Source organism: Equus asinus, chromosome 27 (genome assembly GCF_041296235.1).
Source record: "Equus asinus isolate D_3611 breed Donkey chromosome 27, EquAss-T2T_v2, whole genome shotgun sequence".
In the NCBI taxonomy this organism is placed as follows: Eukaryota; Metazoa; Chordata; class Mammalia; order Perissodactyla; family Equidae; genus Equus; species Equus asinus.
Window position 1 is genome coordinate 2,739,199 of NC_091816.1, and position 20,834 is coordinate 2,760,032.

Below are 20,834 nucleotides of genomic sequence, written 5' to 3' on the forward strand. Positions count from 1 at the left end.
GACATTTTCCCAAAGAAGATACACAGATGGTCAACAGACACATGAAAAGATGCTCAACATCATTAATCATTAGGGAAATGCAAATCAAAACCACAATCAGATATCACCTCACACCCATTACAATGTCTATAATTACCAAGACAAAAAATAACAAATGTTGGAGAGGATGTGGAGAAAAGGGAACCCTCATACACTGCTGGTGGGAATGCAAACTGGTGCAGCCACTAAGGGAAACAGTATGGAGATTTCTCAGAAAATTAAAAATAGAAATACCCTATGACCCAGCTACTAGCTATTTATCCAAAGAACTTGAAATAATTCAGAGAGACTTACGCAGCCCTATGTTCACTGCAGCATTATTCACTATAGCCAGAAAGTGGAAGCAATCCAAGTGCTCATCAATGGATGAATGGATAAAGATGTGGTATACATACACTATTCCATGTCAAAAAAAATTTTTTTTATTATGAACACAGTATAGGATTGGTGTAGAAGATGCTGTAACTCCACTGTGGAGGGATAACTACCCCTAAAATGCATCCTTTCTCTACAACTGGTCATACAGAACAGCAGAATCTTGCTGGCTTACCTTTTAGCCACCAGGTGGCGATCTTTCACTTCTGAGCGCTCAAACCAGACATGAGGACAGGCCCTCACCATGGCTCTCTGAATCACACCCATGAGGCCACCATGCACTTGTCCCACCTAATCACAGACAAGGGAACAACTGGTGGTGAAGCCATCGTTGCACAAATCCCCCACTCTGTGGAGGAAGCCCCCAACCCCACAAGTACCCCAACCTTTCACCCTCTAACATTCTATTGATAACCATAAAGGTTTCTCACTACTAAGAAACCACTATTGAACTACCTGAATCTTAAATTTCTGCTTTTAGTCAGTGATTCCAAAGATGTGTAATTAAGAACATAGCTGAAAACCCTAAAAGGAAATAATGAAGTTGAGCAATACCTTGTGTAACAACGCTCTCCCTGAGCAGATTCTTCAACACCCCTGACTCAGTCCTTTCAAATCCTCCTTCCCCACCGGTCACCATTTTCTATAGTCCACCTAAATATCTACAGTCTGATCTCCAACCACGCTCTCAGTGACTCTGCTCCGGACATCTCCTACCGAAGTCCCAAGGAGTTCCCCAAAGCAACAGAAACAAAGGTGACAACTGAGGTCGCCTAAAGGTGTAAACATGTGCAAAAATACGTTTACCTGTTTATACCCTAAAGAAAGAGCTACGTGAAGGGTCCAGAGCCTCCCAGACCTGACCAGTCTAATGTAAGAAGGCCCACCCCAGGAAAGCCAGAGAAAGAGGTCTTACCATGGCGTAATAGCCATCGCTGGCCAAAATGATGACGTCAATAGGAGACGTGTGATTGGCCACACAGATGCCACCGTTCCTAGGCCTGTTTTTCCTATGTTTAAAATGCAAAGCAACAAAAATTAGTGTGAAACCACTCATTTGGAACTCTGCCCGCACCTCGGCAGCCCCAGCAGCTCTGACTGAGCTCTCCGAGGAGCCCCGCCCACCTGCCAGAGTCGGGCATGTTTCACCAGCACCATGTCCCTCTGATTGTACAGAGAGCAACCTCACCTGTCGTGGTAGGTAATGATGGCCGTCAGGGCTCGCACGCAGATCCGATAGCACATTAAGTGGACGTGTTTACTCAGGAACTCCTTAAACCTGCAGCAACAGGACAGAGGTTTATGTTTTTAGTGTACATAAAGAAGACAGGAAAAGTTGCTGACTCCAACTATTTAACTATCACTGCCTAGAGTCCTTTATGACTGCAAAGTACCTTTTAGATATTAGTATATATGGTAAAACCCTGTGAGGAATTAGCATCTTTATGTCTACACATGAACAAACAGAAATGACGAGAACTGCTTAAATTCACCTGAGTTAACGGGTTCAGAACTCACAGCCCTGAATTTCCAGCACAGGTGAGTCTCCTAGGTCCCTTCCCCTCCCAGCAGCACCTAGGCAGGCGGAAGCAGGCAAACCTCCTCAGCAGCCCGGGTGGAAGACAGCTTTACTAGCCCCGGAACTTTACCAGAAGGAGCAAATTCGTCTTTAAAAAAACAAACAAAAGAGCCCTACGTACATTTCTTGCCCCCAATTTATTGACACAGCAGAATGCTCAAAACTAAACAATATGCTAGAAAATCTGCTCACCCCGGACTACAGTTTTGTCGTTTCTCCCTTTTGTCTTTAAAATGGGAAGAGTGTGAGTCTCGGAGGGCACAAAGAACAGTCACAGAGCAGGATCAGTAAAAAATAAGACTTTAATGATGATGCCACTGTGATTACTGGGTTATTTTATCCACCTAAGATTCTGTGGATTTGGCTGTACCCAAAGCAGCAGGCTGGCCTTCAATATTGGAGCCAGCAATCCCAGAAGTAAGAACCCTTCAGACATGGACACTCGCACTCGACTCACCTCCCATTTGGCAAGTATCCCACCATGGTTGTGCCTACCACCAGAAGGCTAATGCCCGTGAAAGCAAGAGCTATCCTGTAACAAGACGACAAGTTAAAACACAGCAAACAAATGCTCGCACCTAGTATAGAACTGAATGTGTGAAATGAAAATGGGTATCATGAAAACCACCCCATGATCCCATCACCCGGGACCTAGAAAAGAGCTCCACCTGGAAACTGAGAGGGCCTTTCAGAGCCAGAGACCATTCTGATTCCAGCTCACAGTGAACTACGGAGCCGGCTTTCAGCTGACACAATCTCCTCAGGCATCAGGCAGCCAAAATGATGGAAAATCCTAACGCTGGCTGTTCTGCCCTCAGGCACCTGCTGCCCTGCCGTCTTACCCTTCCCTTTGGCTTTAAACCCTGGCAGAAGCACAGCTTCTCTGTGAAGCAACAGGAAATAGAGTCTGAAGGTACCAGCATCTGGCAAGAGAGACTCAGAACAGCACATGGTACAGAAAAACTCAGAGATCAATATTGCCTCTGTACCAGAGAGGCACGCTGGAGGAAAGAGTTAGCTGTGTCCAGGAGGAGTGGCCAGAAAGGACATTGTGTTCCCTGTCCCTGTGTTTAGTCCACCTGGACAAGCACTCTGTCTTTAAGACCCCAAACTATTTCTGTCTGATAGGCAGAGAATCCAAGGGCCTTTAAAGGATAACCAGCACAGTACCCTGCCAAGAGTCAGAAGGACTGGCCAGTGAAAGAATCACATTATCCTTCTTTCTAAAATGGGAAAACAAAGCGAGGAGACCGAGGTAGGGGGATCCTGCATCAGGCTTAGGCAGCAGCAGCTCAAGTCTGTCCCCATCAGGCCCTGCCCTCACCTGAGCGGCAAAAGGAAGCAATACCGAATCAGCACTCCCAAGCCCCATAAGACAGTGAGCCGAAGGCTGATATACTGGAAGTTATAATTGGTTCTGCTCAGCAGGTTCCAGGACTCCAGCTCCTCTGCTGAGAATCTCTTCGTCACCTCATCATCCATAATGGTCTCCATTCCTTTCCGGCAAAAGTAGAAAATGTCGGAGAGCTCAAACTCTGGAGTATTATCCAGAGCCTTACTACTACCACTTCGACGAATTTCTTTGATCTCTTCTTCCAGTGAAGTGGGATCTTTTGCAATGATTCCTGCAAAAGAGAACACCCCTGTCAAGCAGCACAGTGGGAGAACGCATGTTAAAAATACTGAGAGTACACATCCTGCTCTTAGATGGGGAAGAGCAGGTGTGGAATTAAAAGCTCCCAGGAACACATCTCAAAGGGATCTCTTAGGACAAGGATTTAGTTCCAGTCTTACCGTTGGTATAGGGCTTGTAAAGTTGATGGTTCTTCTCCTTGGCTCCTCTCTCCATTCTCAAGGTGGCCCACTGTGGGGGGAAAAACGGCAATCAACAAGAATGAGATCTTTTCCTTCAGAGAACACCTCCATTTCCATGCTGTGAAAGCCTCAAGCCCAGTCACCTGAGATCGGATCGTAGCCAAGAAAGCATTCATTCTAAATGGAGACTCAAAGCCCTCTCCTCCTAGAGCAGCCCCCTACTTGATAAGGAGGACCAAAAGTTAAGTCACCTAAAGGAAAGAGCTGGAAACTAAGGAGCTTGGGTGGGTTTCTCAGGCCTGCTTCTCACTGCCTAAATCTGTCTCCATGTTCCTCAAGGCACTCACCAGCCAACAGTGCACACACCTCACACACTCCTTCCTTCCTGCCAAACAGCAACTATTCACAAACCACCACGTAAAGCATCCTTTAAGCTACTGCCTGCCACACAACGCTGCCTACCTCCCAAATTATTCCGAGAAAGCAACGATTTTAGTTTTCAAGTAAAGGATTTAAATAATATTTATGTCTGGACTGTCCATTCACCCTGAGTAACCTTTTAACAGGAGAACTTCACATCTGACACAGAAAGGCCTGAGGGGCTTAGTGTTAAAAAAAAAAAGAAGAAAGAAAAAGAAAAGAACACTATTTAGAGATTAAAAATTCTAGGTTCAAATCCCAAGTTTGGCAGGTATGCTATGTCCCTTAAGCAACTCATTCCAACGCTCTGAATGTTGGTCTTTTCTATCTACAAAACAGAATGGTATGTCAACCTCCTACTTCATGGGATCACTCAGGATCAAATGAGATATATGTGACACAACTTGGGAAACTATAAAATGCCCTAATTGTCCTCATTATTATTGAAATAATAAGGGACTCCAGAAGAGAGCTAGAAAAGAGAGGCTCTTCCTAGGGCTTCCCTTCCTTCACTAAAATCCTTTTAACTATAGGAAGACAGAGGCTGGGTCTCTCCCACTATCAAATCAGGACCGCTGGAGACACGAGCTCACTTACCCCCTACTGGCAGGTGTTATCACTGCACACAAAGTTATGTCCACTAGGAGTCAAAGAAATAGCAGAGATACCTTAAAAAGCGTCATTTCAAACCTGTCTCCACAGTGATGCAAGGTGGGCAAGAGCCCTCCCATCCCGACACAGCAGAATGCACACGGCCTGAAGCACACGCAGAGTCTGTGGCAGAGCCTTAGGTGTCCGCGAGAGCCAGAACCAGCACGGACACGAGTCTAACCAGTGATCTGACCTCATCTGGAAACTTCTTCAAACATCAAAGAGTTTCTTCTAAAACAGTTTTATAAAAAACAGATGGCTTACAGAGACACCCACTCAAGGCAAGGTCTAAGGCAAGGAAACTCACATAACCCATGTTCTATATCAGATATTTAGCCATTGATGTCTTTTGGCTCTGTGTACGGATGATTTTTTCTAGAAGAAAATGTATATATAACCCCCAAAATGGAGGAAGATGAATTCCATCCAGGGAAGAGGTGAATAAAGGATAAGAGAGTTGACAACAGCCCTGGCACACAGATCACTCAACTAGAGTTTAGGGTTTTCCATTTTGGCTAAGACTCTGTGTTGGTATTGCAAGCATGGTCAGAATCAGAAAAATGTGGTTCTGTCCTGACACCTCCGATACTTAGAGCAACAGGCAGGAATGTCTGACATCACGCCCCTTGAGGACTTCATGTCAGTGAGGACTGCTGCACTATGCAAAATTTGAGATGGCTGTGGTTTTTTGTTTTAATTGGGAAGGTACTGGTTAAATGAGATTCTACATCTCCTAGCTCTGCGACAAAGCTCTGTCACAGACATCCCCTTGCCCTCCTACTTTTACTTCTAGCTTTACTTTTTCAAACTTCAGGTACCTTACAAAATGCTTCCGTGCCTAGGAAAGAACTGCCCAGAGGCCGGCCCCATGGCCAAGTGGTTAAGTTCACGCGCTCCACTTTGGTGGCCCAGGGTTTCGCCAGTTTGGATCCTGGGCATGGACATGGCACCACTCATCAGGCCATGCTGAGGCTGTGTCCCACATGCCACAACTAGGACCCACAACTAAAATATACAACTATGTACTGGGAAGATTTGGGGAGAAAAAGCAGAAAAAAAAAAGAATTGCCCAAAGTCAAGAGTGTGTTGGGGGGGATCCCGGCCCGATGGCTCAGTGGTTAAGTTCGCATGTTCCGCTTCAGCGGCCTGGATCCCGGGTGCGGAACCTATACACCGCTTGTCAAGCCATGCTGTGGTAGGCGTCCCACATATAAAGTAAAGGAAGATGGGCACAGATGTTGGCTCAGGGCCAGTCTTCCTCAGCAAAAAGAGGAGGATTAGCAGCAGATGTTAGCTCAGGGCTAATCTTCCTCAAAAAAAAAAAAAAAAAAGTAGGGAAAGAGGGCAGGGTTGAAGGAACCTGGGGGCTGGCTGGGAGCAGCCTGTTAAAGAATGGCTGGCCAGTGACTTGGATTACTTCACCCTGGTGCACAGGCCTGAATGAAAGGAGCCCTGTATGTCAGCGACGTCTGACGGCCACAGAAGTGGCTTCTCCACACTGTGAATTTAAGTAGAGTGTTCAGACATCCAGAATAAAACTGAGACTCCTAGGTTCGGAGCTCATTTCCCTATAAACCTCCTCTCCCTTCTCCTGATCTGAGATGCCATTTACTATGCTATTCAGTATCAGGTTCCTTATTCCCTTTTCAGCTTCTCCCAGACGGAGGAGATCATTTTAGGACACTAACAATGCTGGACTCTCAGGTAACATTAAACCCAATGCAAAGCTTGGCAGGTGAAACGAAGGCCCAGCCCTTAGAAATGCGCATGATGGCCTTTTTGCTGGTTCTTCACTCTACAGAACACTCCAACTTGGGAACCACTCACAGGAGTAAGGTGTAACTGTCGTGGCAACACTAGTCTCAGCGCAGAGCTTCCCTCCTTCAGTCAGCCTCCTGGGCCTTTTCCCATGACTAACTACACAAACCCCAAGAATCAGATGCTTACAAAAATCCGCTCCCCTCATCCATCGCCTTCTATTTCCCACACGAAGACTACATCTTTACCAAGTCTCTCCCTGCGTCAGCCATAATCTCTGTAGCTACTGTCCAATCCACACACTTGACCTTACAAAAGGGGCGCCCTCCCGTCTCCAATCACCCGCCGGTCCCCTTCTCACCTGGGTCCAGCCCTCATCATCCGGCACATGGAGGATAAAGACAGCTGCCCCCCAGCCCCAAGGGCGCCCCTGCCTCCAGCCCTCCTCCTGTGGTGCTGCTCACCCACGCCTTCGGGCTCCTCATTTGTCACTCAGTGCGCAGTCCTCCCCTGAAGGGCACTCACAGCTGCATCGTGCCCCTCGCTCCGCTCACTGCTCACTCTTCTGCCTACACTAAGGCAATGGCTGTTTAACTGCTTGTTCCTCCCCCCCATCCATCGGAACACATGCTGCCAGGCTGCTCACATCACTTCTCTACTCAGAAACTTCCAACGGCTTCTCCAGGCCCAAAGACACACTTTGTTTTATCATCTACTTCATTCCCACCATGCACCAAATGTTTTTTTCTCTTCTGAACTATGTACCATCTCTAAACAAGCCTGTACTTTCTCATCTTTACCCACTGCACTTCTAGAATGCTCTTTCCTTTTTCAGATCTAGCTCAAATGCCAAATTTTGTATGAAATGCTGTCTACACAATTCCTCCAGTCAGAGCTGATCTTCGCTGTGCACTGTAATTGGCAATCACATTCTAACTTAGCTGTGAATGCATACGTTTGTCTTCCTACTGGACTATCAACACCTTGAGTGGCAGAAGCCGGAACTTACCCATATTTGCATTCCTGCAGTCTAACTGACTGCTTTGCATAGTAGGCAGTCAGTAAGGGCTGCATGTAATTAATCAACTCCCAATATTTCTCTTCCTCAAAGTCTCCCTATGAACAGACAGACCTGAAATGATAAAACCTAAAACTACTTCCTGTGACCGTCCCCACCACAACCGCATTCTCATCTCCCTCAGTTCATCCTTTAAGTTACTAAAGGTTAAGTTAAAATCAGCCTTCTCACTGGGGTAAGGAGGACAGGCCTGGTTAACATGACCTCTTTCCCTACAACCATGTGAAGTAGGTATTACTACTCCCACTCTCTAGATGAGAAGGCAGATCGGAAAGTCTGACGACAGTTTCAGAGCTGGGAAGAAAAGCCCTGGTATTCAAGCAGAGGGCACTAGACTCAAAAACTCACGCCATCACACCACTGCCCCACCACCTCCAACTTCCTCACAGCCCCCACTCGGTCCCAACTGACTACACTTGGGAGTGTAATGTCAACCAGCTGACAAATGTCCCATCTTCTCTAACCTGACCTGATCAATCCCTTTCACATCAGGCAAGAAAACTCAGGTCATTTATCTTTCTCCTTTATATCCAGGCTTTCTTCTCTGCCCTTTTCCAAATCATTCTCGACTTAGTTGAAAGTCCACTCCTAGGAACTCTACCCCAAATAATACCAACGCCACTGTAGTGAGGGTAAATCTGAAGCACAAACATTAAGATAACTCAAACACTTTAAGTAACATGCTGTCCTCTGCACTCGACCACCTTCAGCAATTTGGCATCAACAGGACCTGCACTGAGTTAAGCTTCCAGGAGAGGGAACAGAACAGACACTCACCCACCCAGACTCTACATTACCTGCTCGGCAGGTATACCAAGGCTCCTTTATACAGAAAGACGAACTAACAGGGGAAACTAGCTGTTAAGACAGGGCTTACTTAGGTCCTCCAAAAGCACAGGTATATGTACTGCATGGACCATTAGATACCCAGTTTTAATAATCTTTATGAAGATTATCTAGTAAAATGTAAAAATGGCTGATAAAATCCCCAAAGAAAACATAGATACAAAATTATACATACATGCTATTAACACAACCATAAAATATGGACACATACTGCCAGAGTGAAAGGTGATGCACACAAAAAATTTTTAAGTTTATAGGCTGTGGGGCATGAATGAATGTTTAAAATTCTTTAATGCTAACTGAAACAAGTCAGATGGAGAAGGACAAATACTGCATGCTTTTACTCATATGTGGAAGATAAAAAACAACAAAAAACAAACATATAGATACAGAGAACAGACTGGTGGTTACCAGAGAGGAAGGGGGATGGGGGAAGGGTGAAAGGGGTAAAGGGGGACATTTGTATCATGACGGATAGCAACTAGACTTTTGGTGGTGAACACGATATAGTCTACACAGAAGTTGAAATATAATGATGTACACCTGAAATTTACATATTATAAACCAATGTGACCTCAATAAAAAAACAGAATTCTTTAATATTATATTATGTCTGGCTATCTACTGCTATGTAATACAACACTCCATAACTTAGTGGCTTAGAACACCACCACCATTTATTTTGCTTATGAATCTGCAAACTGCACAGTTTGGTATCAGATGAGTGGCTCAAAGGCTGGGGGGCTGGAATCCTCTGAAGGCTTGCTCACTCCTGTGTGTGGCAGTTGATGCTGGTTGTCAGAGCCTTCCAGGGTCTGTGAGCTGAACACCTACATGTAGCCTGGGCTTCCTCACAACATGGTGGCTGGGTTCCAGAGGCAAGCATCCCAAGAGCCAGATAGAAGTTATACTGCCATTTCTAACCTAATCTCATGTCATCCAGTGTCACATTCCACCACGTTCTATTTCTTAGAAACGAGTCCTGAGGCAGGTCCCCATTCAAGAGGAGATCAATCCGACTCCACCTTTTGATGGCAGATGCCAGAATCACTTGAGGAATTTTTTAAAAATGCCCACCCAAACCAATTAAATCAGAATCTCTTGGGAGTGCTCTCCATTCTAGTGCTCTCAAGTAAGTACTTTAAAAATGTTTCCCCAAGTGATTCAAATGTGTAGTTAGCAGGAGAGACCCACGGAACTGGGATGATCTCTGAGCTTCCTTCCACTACAAAATTATATATATCATGCCAATTTAGGAAGGGATGAAGAGGTTAAAGAAAGCAAAATAAAGGTCTCTCCTCCACTAAAAAGCACTCACAAGGGCAGGTGTATTTTAGAGACATACATGGATACACAGATGTGTACCTCCCAAGATCTAAAACCAGTTTGGCCAAATCCAACTTCCACCTAACACTACCGCTGATAAAAATCATATTCAGTTCTTACTGTCCATTAAGATAAACTCAGAGCAGTAACACTTCACCAAGGGTGAGAAAAGACTGGACACCCCTGGAGCCCCACCCCAAGTCCCTGCTGGTATATACCAGTCCTTTCCGGCCCACTCCTTAGTCTAGCTCATAGCCAAGTTGTAATTGTCCATGAGACTCAACAGGACAGGACCCAGAACCCTTTAAGTGCCAGATATACACTTCTAGGAAATAAGAGGCACAAGTCTAGTTCTTGAAATTTGAAATCTTGAGGTCACAAATGGGTATATACATATATACACATTACTTCCATCACCACTTCTAAATTACCGTGCCTCAAACCAGTGATTTTCAAGATGTAGTCAGCAAAGAGTCTCTGATGGTTCAAGATTACCTGCCTCATGGATTGGCCAACAATATATATATTTGGTGAACTTTCCATTGTATAATTATAATCTACAGTACAAGTCGCAAGAATGTATACTTAAAAATATGGTCACAATAAGAAAAATTTACTTGGCTATGTACTTTATTAATTTTGGGGGACATTTTCAAAATGGAGTAGTGAATATACATGGATTCTAGGTCTTCTGTCCTACACAAAGCGATCCAAGCTAAAAAATTTTAGCCATTACAGAAGAACCCTAGGCTGATAATGCCTACTTCTATGCTTTTTTTTTTTTTTGAGGAAGATTAGCCCTGAGCTAACATCTGCTGCCAATCCTTCTCTTTTTGCTGAGGAAGACTGGCCCTGAGCTAACACCTGTGCCCATCTTCCTCTACCTTATACGTGGGACGCCTACCACAGCATGGCCTGCCAAGCAATGCCATGTCTGCACCCAGGATCTGAACTGCCAAACCCTGGGCTGCTGAAGCGGAATGTGCAAACTTAACTGCTGCGCCACCGGGCTGGCCCCATTGCCTAGTGGTTCAAGTTCAGCATGCTCTGCCTTGGTGGCCCAGGTCTGCAGATTCAGATCCCATGCACACCACAGACCTACACCGCTCCTCAGCCAATGCGGTGGCAGCAACCCACATTCAAAAGAGAGGAAGACTGGCAATAGATGTTAGCTTAGGGTGACTCTTCTTCAGAAAAAATTAAAAAATTTAAAAAATAATAAAGTATTTCCATAGGTCTATGAATGAATCACTTGCTTATAAACTTGAATGAAAGGTAGACATCCCTCACTGTTGTCTCCTAAAAGTTTATCAGCTGCTCTCCTAACTCTACACTGGTGTGTTTTCACAGTGGCAAAAAGGCATGGGTAGTAAGTTATACGGTCCACAGGAACCCTGGGCTCTACTGAAGATTTTCTCAGACCGAAATTTAAGAAAATCACATTTCCTGATTAATTAAAATACTATACACTAGTAAAGTAGCTAGTCCAAAGACTGATTAGATTACCACTTCTTAAATGTTAACGGGCCCATGAATTACCTGGATCTTGTTGAAATGCAAATTCTAATTCAGGAGGTCTGGAGTGGGCCTGAGACCTCCATTTCTAACCAGGTCTTAGTGATACTCACGGTGGTGGTCTCTGGACCACTCTCTGAGTAGCAGGGAACTAGATAACCCCAGGGATGTAAGTAGTGCTCCAAAATCCTATTATTGAAAATAGCTACCCAAATAAGTACATGTGCACCACACCAGCACTACTGACATCAGCCAGAAGGTGGAAGTGGCCCGTCAGTGGGTGAGAGGGTAAGCAAATTATGGTACGCATACACACTGGAATACTATCAAGCCATCAGAAACAAAGTACTGAAACATCACACCGCGCATCAATCTTAAAACATTATGCTAAACGAAAGAAGCCAGTCAGTCACAAAAGAGCACATTTTACACGATTCCATTAACGTAAAATATCCAGAATAGGTAAATCCAGAGACAGAAGATACACTCATGGTTGCCAGGGGCCGGAGGAGGGGAAAATGGGGGACAACTGCTTAAATGAGTATGGGGTTTCCTTTTAGTGATGAAAAACTTGTGGAACTAGATGGAGGTGGTGGTTACACAACATTGTGAATATAATAAATGCCACTGAATTCTTCACTTTAAAATGGTTAATTCAATGCTATGTCAATTTCACCTCAACTTTTTAAAACGTGAAAAAAGTCCTATTCTTATAGGAATATTAAATACCAAAACCCAAGATTCAATAACATACATAAAAAATATTTCCCACTGTAATGTAATATTTCATACAGCTCACTTATCTGAGTCTCTATTTCTTCACTGATAAAATGTTACTGCAGAATTACAAGGAACCAAAGGAAAATGGATGAAATTATTCTGATACCATAAGAATGAACAAATAATACTGTATTATTTTTACTATTATGAGTGCATTTCTCAAATTATACATGGTCTCAGTTGTGGAAAAGAATACCTCACGATTTGGTGACCACTGAAAACAGATATTACTAATAAGTTACCAGATCTCTGAACAGATATTTAAAGTCTGTGGCATAGATCAACATCCAGGCACTACCACTTCTCATCCATCCCCTTGGCATTGTGACCAGTTCTGTTCAGTGGGAGATAGTTAAGTTCTGACATATGTTAAGAAATTTATTATCCCTCTCCTCTATCTTTAAGAAAATCTAACAACTCATCAAATGCCCTTTTCTGTTCCTTCTTTTTGTCTAAATGCAAGAACCTATTTAAGATAAATGTGTGAAAGAGAGAAAAGACTCTCTCATACTATCAGTGAGGGAAAATGTCAGCAGCAGCTTTGTGTTTCACTATCTGTAACATATGAGAAGGGAGAGTCTGGCAGTGATTTTTCCTTTAATTCTAAGCCCCTCTCTTTCAAGTAGACAGGCCAGGTGTGGAGTCATGGAACAGGCTCCTCTGCACAGAAGAATCACACACACAAGCACCTCAGCTCAAAAAGAAAGACTGCTACGGGCTGTCACATGTACACACTTAGCTATTCTTTTTACTCGAATGCCATTTCCCATCCTCCCTACCTTCTCCATGTCAACAGAAATAAACATCAACCAGATAAGAACTTTTTGCTGAGGGCACTTCTTCCCTCCTCTGTGAAGGAACCACTTGTAAACAGGACCACTCACCGCGAAGATTTTTAACAAAGTTTTCATGTAGAGCTTTCGGATACCAAAGGAGACTCCAAAAATGGCAGGGACTATGATGAAAACGAGGAGGAGGGTGAAGAGGACAGTCAGGGAGATGCCCAGAAGGTTGACAATCAGGCTATCAAAAGGCAGCAACAGGAACATGGTGGAGGATCCAGGCAAGGCCAAGGCCCTCCTCCCCAAGAACAAACCACAGCCTTCAGATGGTCCTCTCAGACAGCAAGAGCCCGGGAAAGGGAGCAAGTCCCCAAAGGATAACAAACTCCATTCCAAAGTTCATATCATTTGACGGCCTGAAGAGTAAGTTTGCGAGGAGGAGGATAGTAAGAAGGGCCACAGGAGGCAGCCCAAAAATGCCAGCTCTCTCCAGAATAGACGGGCTTGCAGGGGAATGAGGCAGAATCAATCTTCAGGGTAAGCATCCGTGTCCAGGGTGAGTTTCTGTGAAAGTGAGCAGTGAAGGAGGGATCTCTGTCCTGCTACCCTTACGCTGCTTTCGTCAGTTTTATTTTTTTCCTGCCCAAGAGCATTTAGCAGATAAATCTGTCCTGAAGACCCGTCACTGCCAGAAGTACCAAGAAGAGTTCAACCTGGTGCCAGAAAAATCCTAGTAACTCCTGTGGAGGGGTGGCTGCTGGCACTTCACACGGAAGGCCACTGAACTTGAATATGTGGAAATTAAATAATTGTTTTACTCAAATTTCCTTCATAAGCTGAAAATGTGTTCATTGTAGAAAGTTCACATCTGGCTCCATTCTTCCTCTGGAGGCTCCTGGTGTGTGCTGCTTCCAGGACCCTCCCACCTGGAGAGTTACAGTCTTTGCCAGGAGGACATAAATGCTGGCACACAATGTCTCATGCTGCCCGCAGTGACTGTAATTCCAGACGCGTCTGGCATTGGTTTCCTCTGGATATTCTTCTCCCTAAGGCCCCCTTCTTAGAGGTGACCTGGGTTCTTGGTAAGAAGTTGCTTACACGCTGCCAAAGCTGGGGGTGGAAACAGAAACACCGTCAGTCACACAAACCAAGAGGAGAAACACCAAGGTGCTTTGGGGATGGGGGCTGTTACAGGCTATGCCCAGAGTCAGTGCCAGCTTCCCCAGTCATCAAGAGCAAAGGGATGGTGTGGAGCAACAAGCGGCAGACATGGACGTGGGAGGAAAACAAACACGTTTCATGCAGTTTTCAACTCCAAACTGCGGCCACTCAAACTTTCTGAATAGAAAATATATGGAAATAAGACACATTTCAAAAGATAAAGACAGTATACTGTGAAAGTAGATTTCCCTCCTACCTGTCCCCCAGCTACCCAGAGTTCTTATCCACAGATGCAAGCATATTACCAGCTCCCTACTCTTCCTGAGATATTCTATGCCTATACAAGGAAATCATAATTGATCCCTTCTACTGCCCCCCGCCTGCAACAATAATCATGGCATACTATGAACACTGTTCTTCACCTTGCTTTGTTTTGTTTCTTTTGCTTAACGTATCTTGGAAGTGTTCCTTCAGCACACACAGCGCTCCCTCACTCTTTACTGGTACATAGTTTTCCACTGTAAGAATGTACCTTAATGTAGTTAACTGGTTTCCTGAGGTTGGACACCAATGTTTCCACTTTTCTGTTGTTATAAATAATGTGTGTATACAGGATTTAGCATACAAAATGCACATGCAAATATATTTTCAGGATAAATTCCTATAAATGGAATTGCAGGGGAAAAGAAATATACAGTTTTAATTTTACAAGATATTGTCACATTTTCAACATGGAGATTAAACTCCTCCAGCCTATCTCCCCACACTAGCCACTGTTTTTTTTTTAAGACTATTTTTTAAGAGCAGCTTTGGGTTCACAGCAAAATTAAGAGGAAGGCACAAAGATTTCCCATATACCCTCCCCCCACACATGCACAGCCTTCCCCAGCATCAACATCCCCACCAGAGTGGTGCCTGTGTTACAAGTGATGGACCTACATTAACAGCACAATCGCCCAGAGTCCAGAGTTTACATTAGGGTTACTCTTGGTGTTGTCTATGGGTTTGGACAAATGTATAACGCCATGCATCCATCTTGATAGTATCATACAGAGTATTTTCACTGCTCTAAAGATCCTCTGTGCTCCAATTATTCAGCCTTCCTTGCCCTCAACCCTAGGAATCACTGATCTTTTTACTGTGTCCATAGTTCTGCCATTTCCAGAAGATCATACAGTTGTAATCCAATAGTACGCAGCCTTTTCAGACTGGCTTCTTTCACTTACTATGGCCACTCATTTTCAATATTCCACTACTTCAAATAACTTACAAAAGTATTCCAATTTTCTATTACTCATTCCTAACCACCAGTTACCAACGCAAGTCCGGAACCACGGAGCATCTATTGAGTTTCTTCTAGCTTCACACTAGTCACCTTCTGGCTCTGTTCCAACATATTTAGAAGGCCAAGAAACTGAACAAGTGAACAGGTTACTGACTTCACCTTCAATTTTGTCCACTGCTTTATAGAAGTCAATGCCCCTTCACATGTTATCTCATAACCTGTCAACACGTATTATTTTTATTTACCAATTAGGAAACTGAGTGAGGGAGACAGAGCCAGTTCTTCTGACCCCTAATTCAGTACTGCTCCCATTACATTCCCACACATCTAGTGATTAAATTAACAGGACATGGTATTTCAGCAGTGCTGAGTCACAAATACTAATACAAATACTTGATCAAATACAAATACTTGATACTTGTTTCTGATCCTCCACTTTCACTGCTAACATTTACTGAAAGCTAGCATGACAGACACTGAGCTAATATAATAAGCATTTTACATATACTATCCTCACTCAATTCTCACAACAACCCCACGGTGGAGTTATCATTATCACCACTATTTACAAGTGAGGGAACTGGGCTCAGAGGATTCCGTTCCCCAGGATCACATAGCTAGCAGGTGGTAGAGTAGGAATTTGGACAAGTGCATGTGTCTCATAGACCATGCTCTTTAACCACTGTGTCCTCCTCTCCCCCAAACTACTGTGAAATAAATTAACACTTCCTTCATGCCAGGCCTGCTCTATAGAACTTCCTGCGATCAGAGAAAAACCACAAGACAAATCTGGATTCATGTATCAGAATCTGGTGTTCTCAGAATCCAAAGTACAAACCTGCTCTTTCATTTTTATAAACTGGCCAAACTGATTGCACATGCCAGATTTCCAACTACATCCTAGCAAAGGTTCAGGAAATTAAATGTATTTCTGAGACTTAACCAATTTAACACGCTGAGTCACTGTATTCCTTAAACCTATCTAATTCCAGCCTAATTCTAGGGCCACATCTCCGTTCCACTCTTCCATCCCTGTCTCCCTTAGCCAGCACTCCTGTAGGAAAGATGCAGCGTGATCCCTCTGGCCCACTGGACAGCTGCTGTCTCACTGGCCAAGGTCACCTTGAGTTCCGAGGACCCAAAGTGACTGACACTAGGGTCACTCTGACTTCCCACGCCAGAATTTAGATCCCTTTCTTTGGATCACAATCAACTGAGAATTCCCAAGGTTATTCTGGTTCACGTCCCCAAAACATTAAACACGTTTAGCATTAAACTAACTTCTTCACCTAGCTCAGAGGTTGGCCAACCACAGCCCATGGGCTGAATCTGGCTACAGTCTGTTTTCATAAGGCTCATGATCTAGCAATAGTCTTTCTATCTTTAAAGAACTGTGAAAAACAAAGAATATGTGACAGACACCATGGCCTGCAAAGCCTAATTATTTACTACCTGACCCTTTCAGAAACAGTTTGCCGACCATGACCCAGCTGCACTTTCCCGCATCAGAGGCCGCGAACTCCCCTTGTTGTCCCGCCCCACCCTTGAGTTCTCCTTTACAAGCTGGCTCCAGAACAGAGAACAGTAAACTAGCCAAACAAGTTATGTGGCCAACACTAAGCAATCCTCACAAAAATTCTGAGAAGTAGAGATAAAAAGCAAGTAAACTGTGGCTAGTAAGCAGGGTTCCAAACATCTTGCTGGATCAGCAGAGCAGTAGGTAAAGCCAGAGGTCACTGCATCTTAGGCTTCAACAGACTGTACCTCTGGAAACACCAGAAAATCACACCCGTCCGAACTCAATCACACCACAATTCCTAGATAACTGCTCATTTAGGAGAGGCTATCACTTTGCCTCAAGTAAATATAAACATGACTCCTGATGGGGTTCAGGGCAGGCCACCCCAAGATGCACCACTCTGTTATGCAGATTATTTCGAGCTGAAGACAATAAAGGCTCAGACTCAGCAAGGAACATTCGACTTTTCCCTCTAACTGCCTGAAAGAAGTTTAAAATAAAGGCCCGTCCCCAGGACAGGCCATAATCTAGGTAACTCTGGGTTTCGGTAGACTGGGAGGATCCTTGCTAAGCCCACTCTTCTCAAGGTTCTATTTACCAAACATTTGCTTTTCCGTTTCCATGCGGGTTGCCTTCCTCCCCTTTGAAGACCCAAACCACTACCCCAAACGTCCTCCTTGTCTGTAGCTGAAGATACTTACACAGGTAGCCTCGGCCAGTTGGCTGAGTTGCTCAGTTTGCCGGAGCCTCTCCTATGTATACATGTTATACGGCTTTGTTTCATTTTCTCCTGTCATTCTGTCTCGTGTGAATTTAATTTGTTGTCCGGCCAGAGGGACCCAGAGTGGGCGGAGGAAATGTCTTCCTCCCCTACACTCCTTAGGCATGAGGCCGGGGAAGCCATTAACTCCGAGGAATATTTACTCATTCTCTTAACTTCCACAGCTTTCAGCCAAACTCACTGAGACTTATTTGGATCAAAGTTCCCCCCAAAACCCAAAGGGTCCAGAGAAAAACATAAGAACCAACTAGTTCTGACCCTTTTAGGAGGGAAGATGGCTTCATCCTAGGAAGGTGACAGAGCCCATCGCTAAGCTAAACAAACTCTTCAACCCACTGAACAGCAAACCTAGGCCTTTAGGGCCTCAAATGACCCGATTCCCAGGGCTCCTCAGTTCCCATTCATTCAGATATTCACTGGGCGCATACTATGGGCCACACATTATATCAGGTGTTAGGTATTTAGTGATGAACAAAAACACCTAGAGAAAAGAACGAAGAAAATAAGCATACACAAGGCCATAATTTCCCACTTTGACGACGGTTAACAAGGAAAAGAAGAGAGTCCTGGAAGAGAAAATAACTAAGAGAACTTACAAATTTAAATTGGGGCATCTAAACCAATTCTGACCCAATCACAAGGCAAGGACTATTATGATTCCCAACTGCAGAATCAAATACTTCCTTCAGCCAGCTGTGACACATCCTAATTCAGGAGAACTTGACTAGCAGAACGTGTCCAGAGAGACACCACATACCAACGCAAAAGGAAGAATGTACGCCCCATTTTATTAAAAATAAACGCTTAGGCGACATGGGGATAACGCACTTCTAAATCATACTGAGCACAGTGTCGGTCACACATTAGATGCTACATATTATCATTTCCTTATGATCAGAAGAAACCCAGAGCACTGTCTTCAGTTCTAGGTACCAAACTTTAAGAGGGCTACATAGAGAGGATGGCATTTCACAGCATGTCACAAAACCCACAAGCCAAAAAATACCATGTGCCTAGCAAGCACTAAGTGCTCAACAACAAGGTTAGCTGTAAAGCAGAGAAATACGAATTAAAACCATAGTGAGGTGCCAAAAAACTTTTTAGAAACCACCATATTGGTGAAAATGAGAAAATATCCTCAAATACTGCTGGTTGGAGTGTAAAACAGTACAATCTCTATGGAGAACAACTCAGCAATTGGCATCAGAATTTCACACACACATAACCTTAGATTCAGCAATTCCGCTTCTAAAGATTTATCCTGAAGATAAGTTAGAACAACGGTTCTCAACCAGGGACAATTTCTTACTTCCTTGGGGGACAACTGGTAATATCGGCAGACATTTTTGTTTATCACAATTTGGGATTGGGGTGCTACTGGCGTTGTGCATAGAAGACAGGGAGGTGATAAACATTCTATAAGGGACAGGCCAGCTCCTATAACAAAGAATTATCCAGTCCCAAATGTCAACAGCGCTGAGGGCGACAAAGCCTGTACTGAAGCATGTGCAAAATGATCTATGTGCGCAGTTACTGACTGCAGCATTGTTTGTAATATCAAAAGAAACATCAATGTCCATTAACAGAGGAAACAACGGAATACTATTCATCTGTTAAAAAACAAGATAGAAAGACATCTACGTATGCACTGATAAGAAACAATCTCCCAGTTAGATGCAGAACAATGTCCACAATAAATACCAATTGTGAGGGAGGGAGGAAAAGGAAAAATATATACAGTTTATATGTATTTGCAAAGATACATATCTCTGAAAAGATACACCACAGACTGGCTACAGTGGCTGCCTCTAGGGATGGAAGGGAGAGGTCACTGTTCGTCTTTTTGGTATCTTTAAAATTGTATTTGTCACTTTGAATAGGTAATAGCCTTATGGTTCAAAAATCCAAAGAAACACAGCAAGGTTTGAATCTTTATCACTCACCTAGTAGTGTGTGTGTGACTTTGGGTTATTTAATCTCTTTAAGCTTCTATTCAACAAAATCCTATGAAAAGGACTGTTCAAAAGATTACAAGACAATACACATATGGCACTTTTCACATGCCTAGAACAAGGTAAATGCTCCATTATTACTACTATTCTAAGCTCCTGTTACTAGGGAGGAGGAGGGGCATTCGAAGCTATTTCCAAAGAAGTCATAACATTACACTAATGAGAAATCTGTTTTCCACTACCACTTCTACCTAAAGGTGTTTAAAATCCCCTAAAATGGCTGGAGCATGTCAACCAACCCAGAAACTGCATGTGGCCTGAAAGGGAGGCAAAACACAGCTGCAGCCAATGTCTGCAGAGCACAGTGAGGGGAAACAAAACCTCTGCAGAAATCAGGAAAAATAAATGTTTGATGCTTAAAGATGGCACTCTACGCGAGTGCACCAGCAAAAACTAAGACTGTCACAGTATTTTTGAGTCAATAAAGCAGACATCCATACAAACATGGCAGGGATGGGAGCAGTGCGGGCCCTCAGAAGACCGAGCCAGAACCATTCCTTTGGCCACTCCTGGCAGCACTGATTCTCCACCGAGGATGCACACTTGGATCACCTGGGCCTCAGCCCAGATGAAATAAATCAGAACCTCCTTGGGTGAGACCTGGATTTGTTTTTAAGAGACTTGAGTGATCCTAATGGGCAGCCAGAGTTGAGAACTACTAGGTTAAGGATTCTTACCAGTTACCCCAGCAAAGAAGTGGAAACTGAGAAGACAACCTACTATCTATCTCTGATTACAAATTACCCATAAGTAAGTAAATAAATTGTACCTAGTTCTCTAAATAAAAAAAGAGGGAGCAACACCAGACAAACTGAAGACTTCCATGAGAGAATTGATGAGAAGATCTAAAACTACATCACAGAATCATGAAAAGAAGCCGTTGAGCATTAGAGAGCACTCAGAAGATCAGATCAAGTGGGCTGTCTTCCAGAAAAGGCAGACATGCTCTGGACACCCTGAGACAAGAGAATTGGTATTATGGTTGGTAGTGAAAGGGGTGTAAATTTTAGCTAGAATATTAAGAATCTAACCCTCACACTACTGGTGGAAATGTAAGATGGTACAACCACGTTGGGAAACAGTCCAGCAATTCCTCAAGTGGTTAAAATCGT

At 43.9% G+C, this 20,834-nt stretch overlaps 1 protein-coding gene across 6 annotated transcripts in view; it reads right to left on the reverse strand.

The window, feature by feature from the left end:
• The window catches only part of GPAT4 (glycerol-3-phosphate acyltransferase 4), a 38,280-nt gene that overhangs the window by 11,260 nt on the left and 6,186 nt on the right, over window positions 1-20,834 (reverse strand). For all 6 annotated transcript variants that reach the window (XR_011498757.1, XR_011498756.1, XR_011498758.1 and 3 more), the window contains 7 exons: window positions 13,067-14,074; window positions 3,788-3,857; window positions 3,318-3,618; window positions 2,451-2,525; window positions 1,604-1,693; window positions 1,331-1,424; window positions 590-705 (listed from right to left, as the gene is read on the reverse strand). Coding sequence is in view for 3 of the 6 variants with exons in the window: in XM_014837764.3 (XP_014693250.1) it covers window positions 590-705; window positions 1,331-1,424; window positions 1,604-1,693; window positions 2,451-2,525; window positions 3,318-3,618; window positions 3,788-3,857; window positions 13,067-13,231 (911 nt within the window). In the remaining 3 variants the exon portion in view is untranslated. The remainder of the gene's footprint in view (window positions 1-589; window positions 706-1,330; window positions 1,425-1,603; window positions 1,694-2,450; window positions 2,526-3,317; window positions 3,619-3,787; window positions 3,858-13,066; window positions 14,075-20,834) is intronic.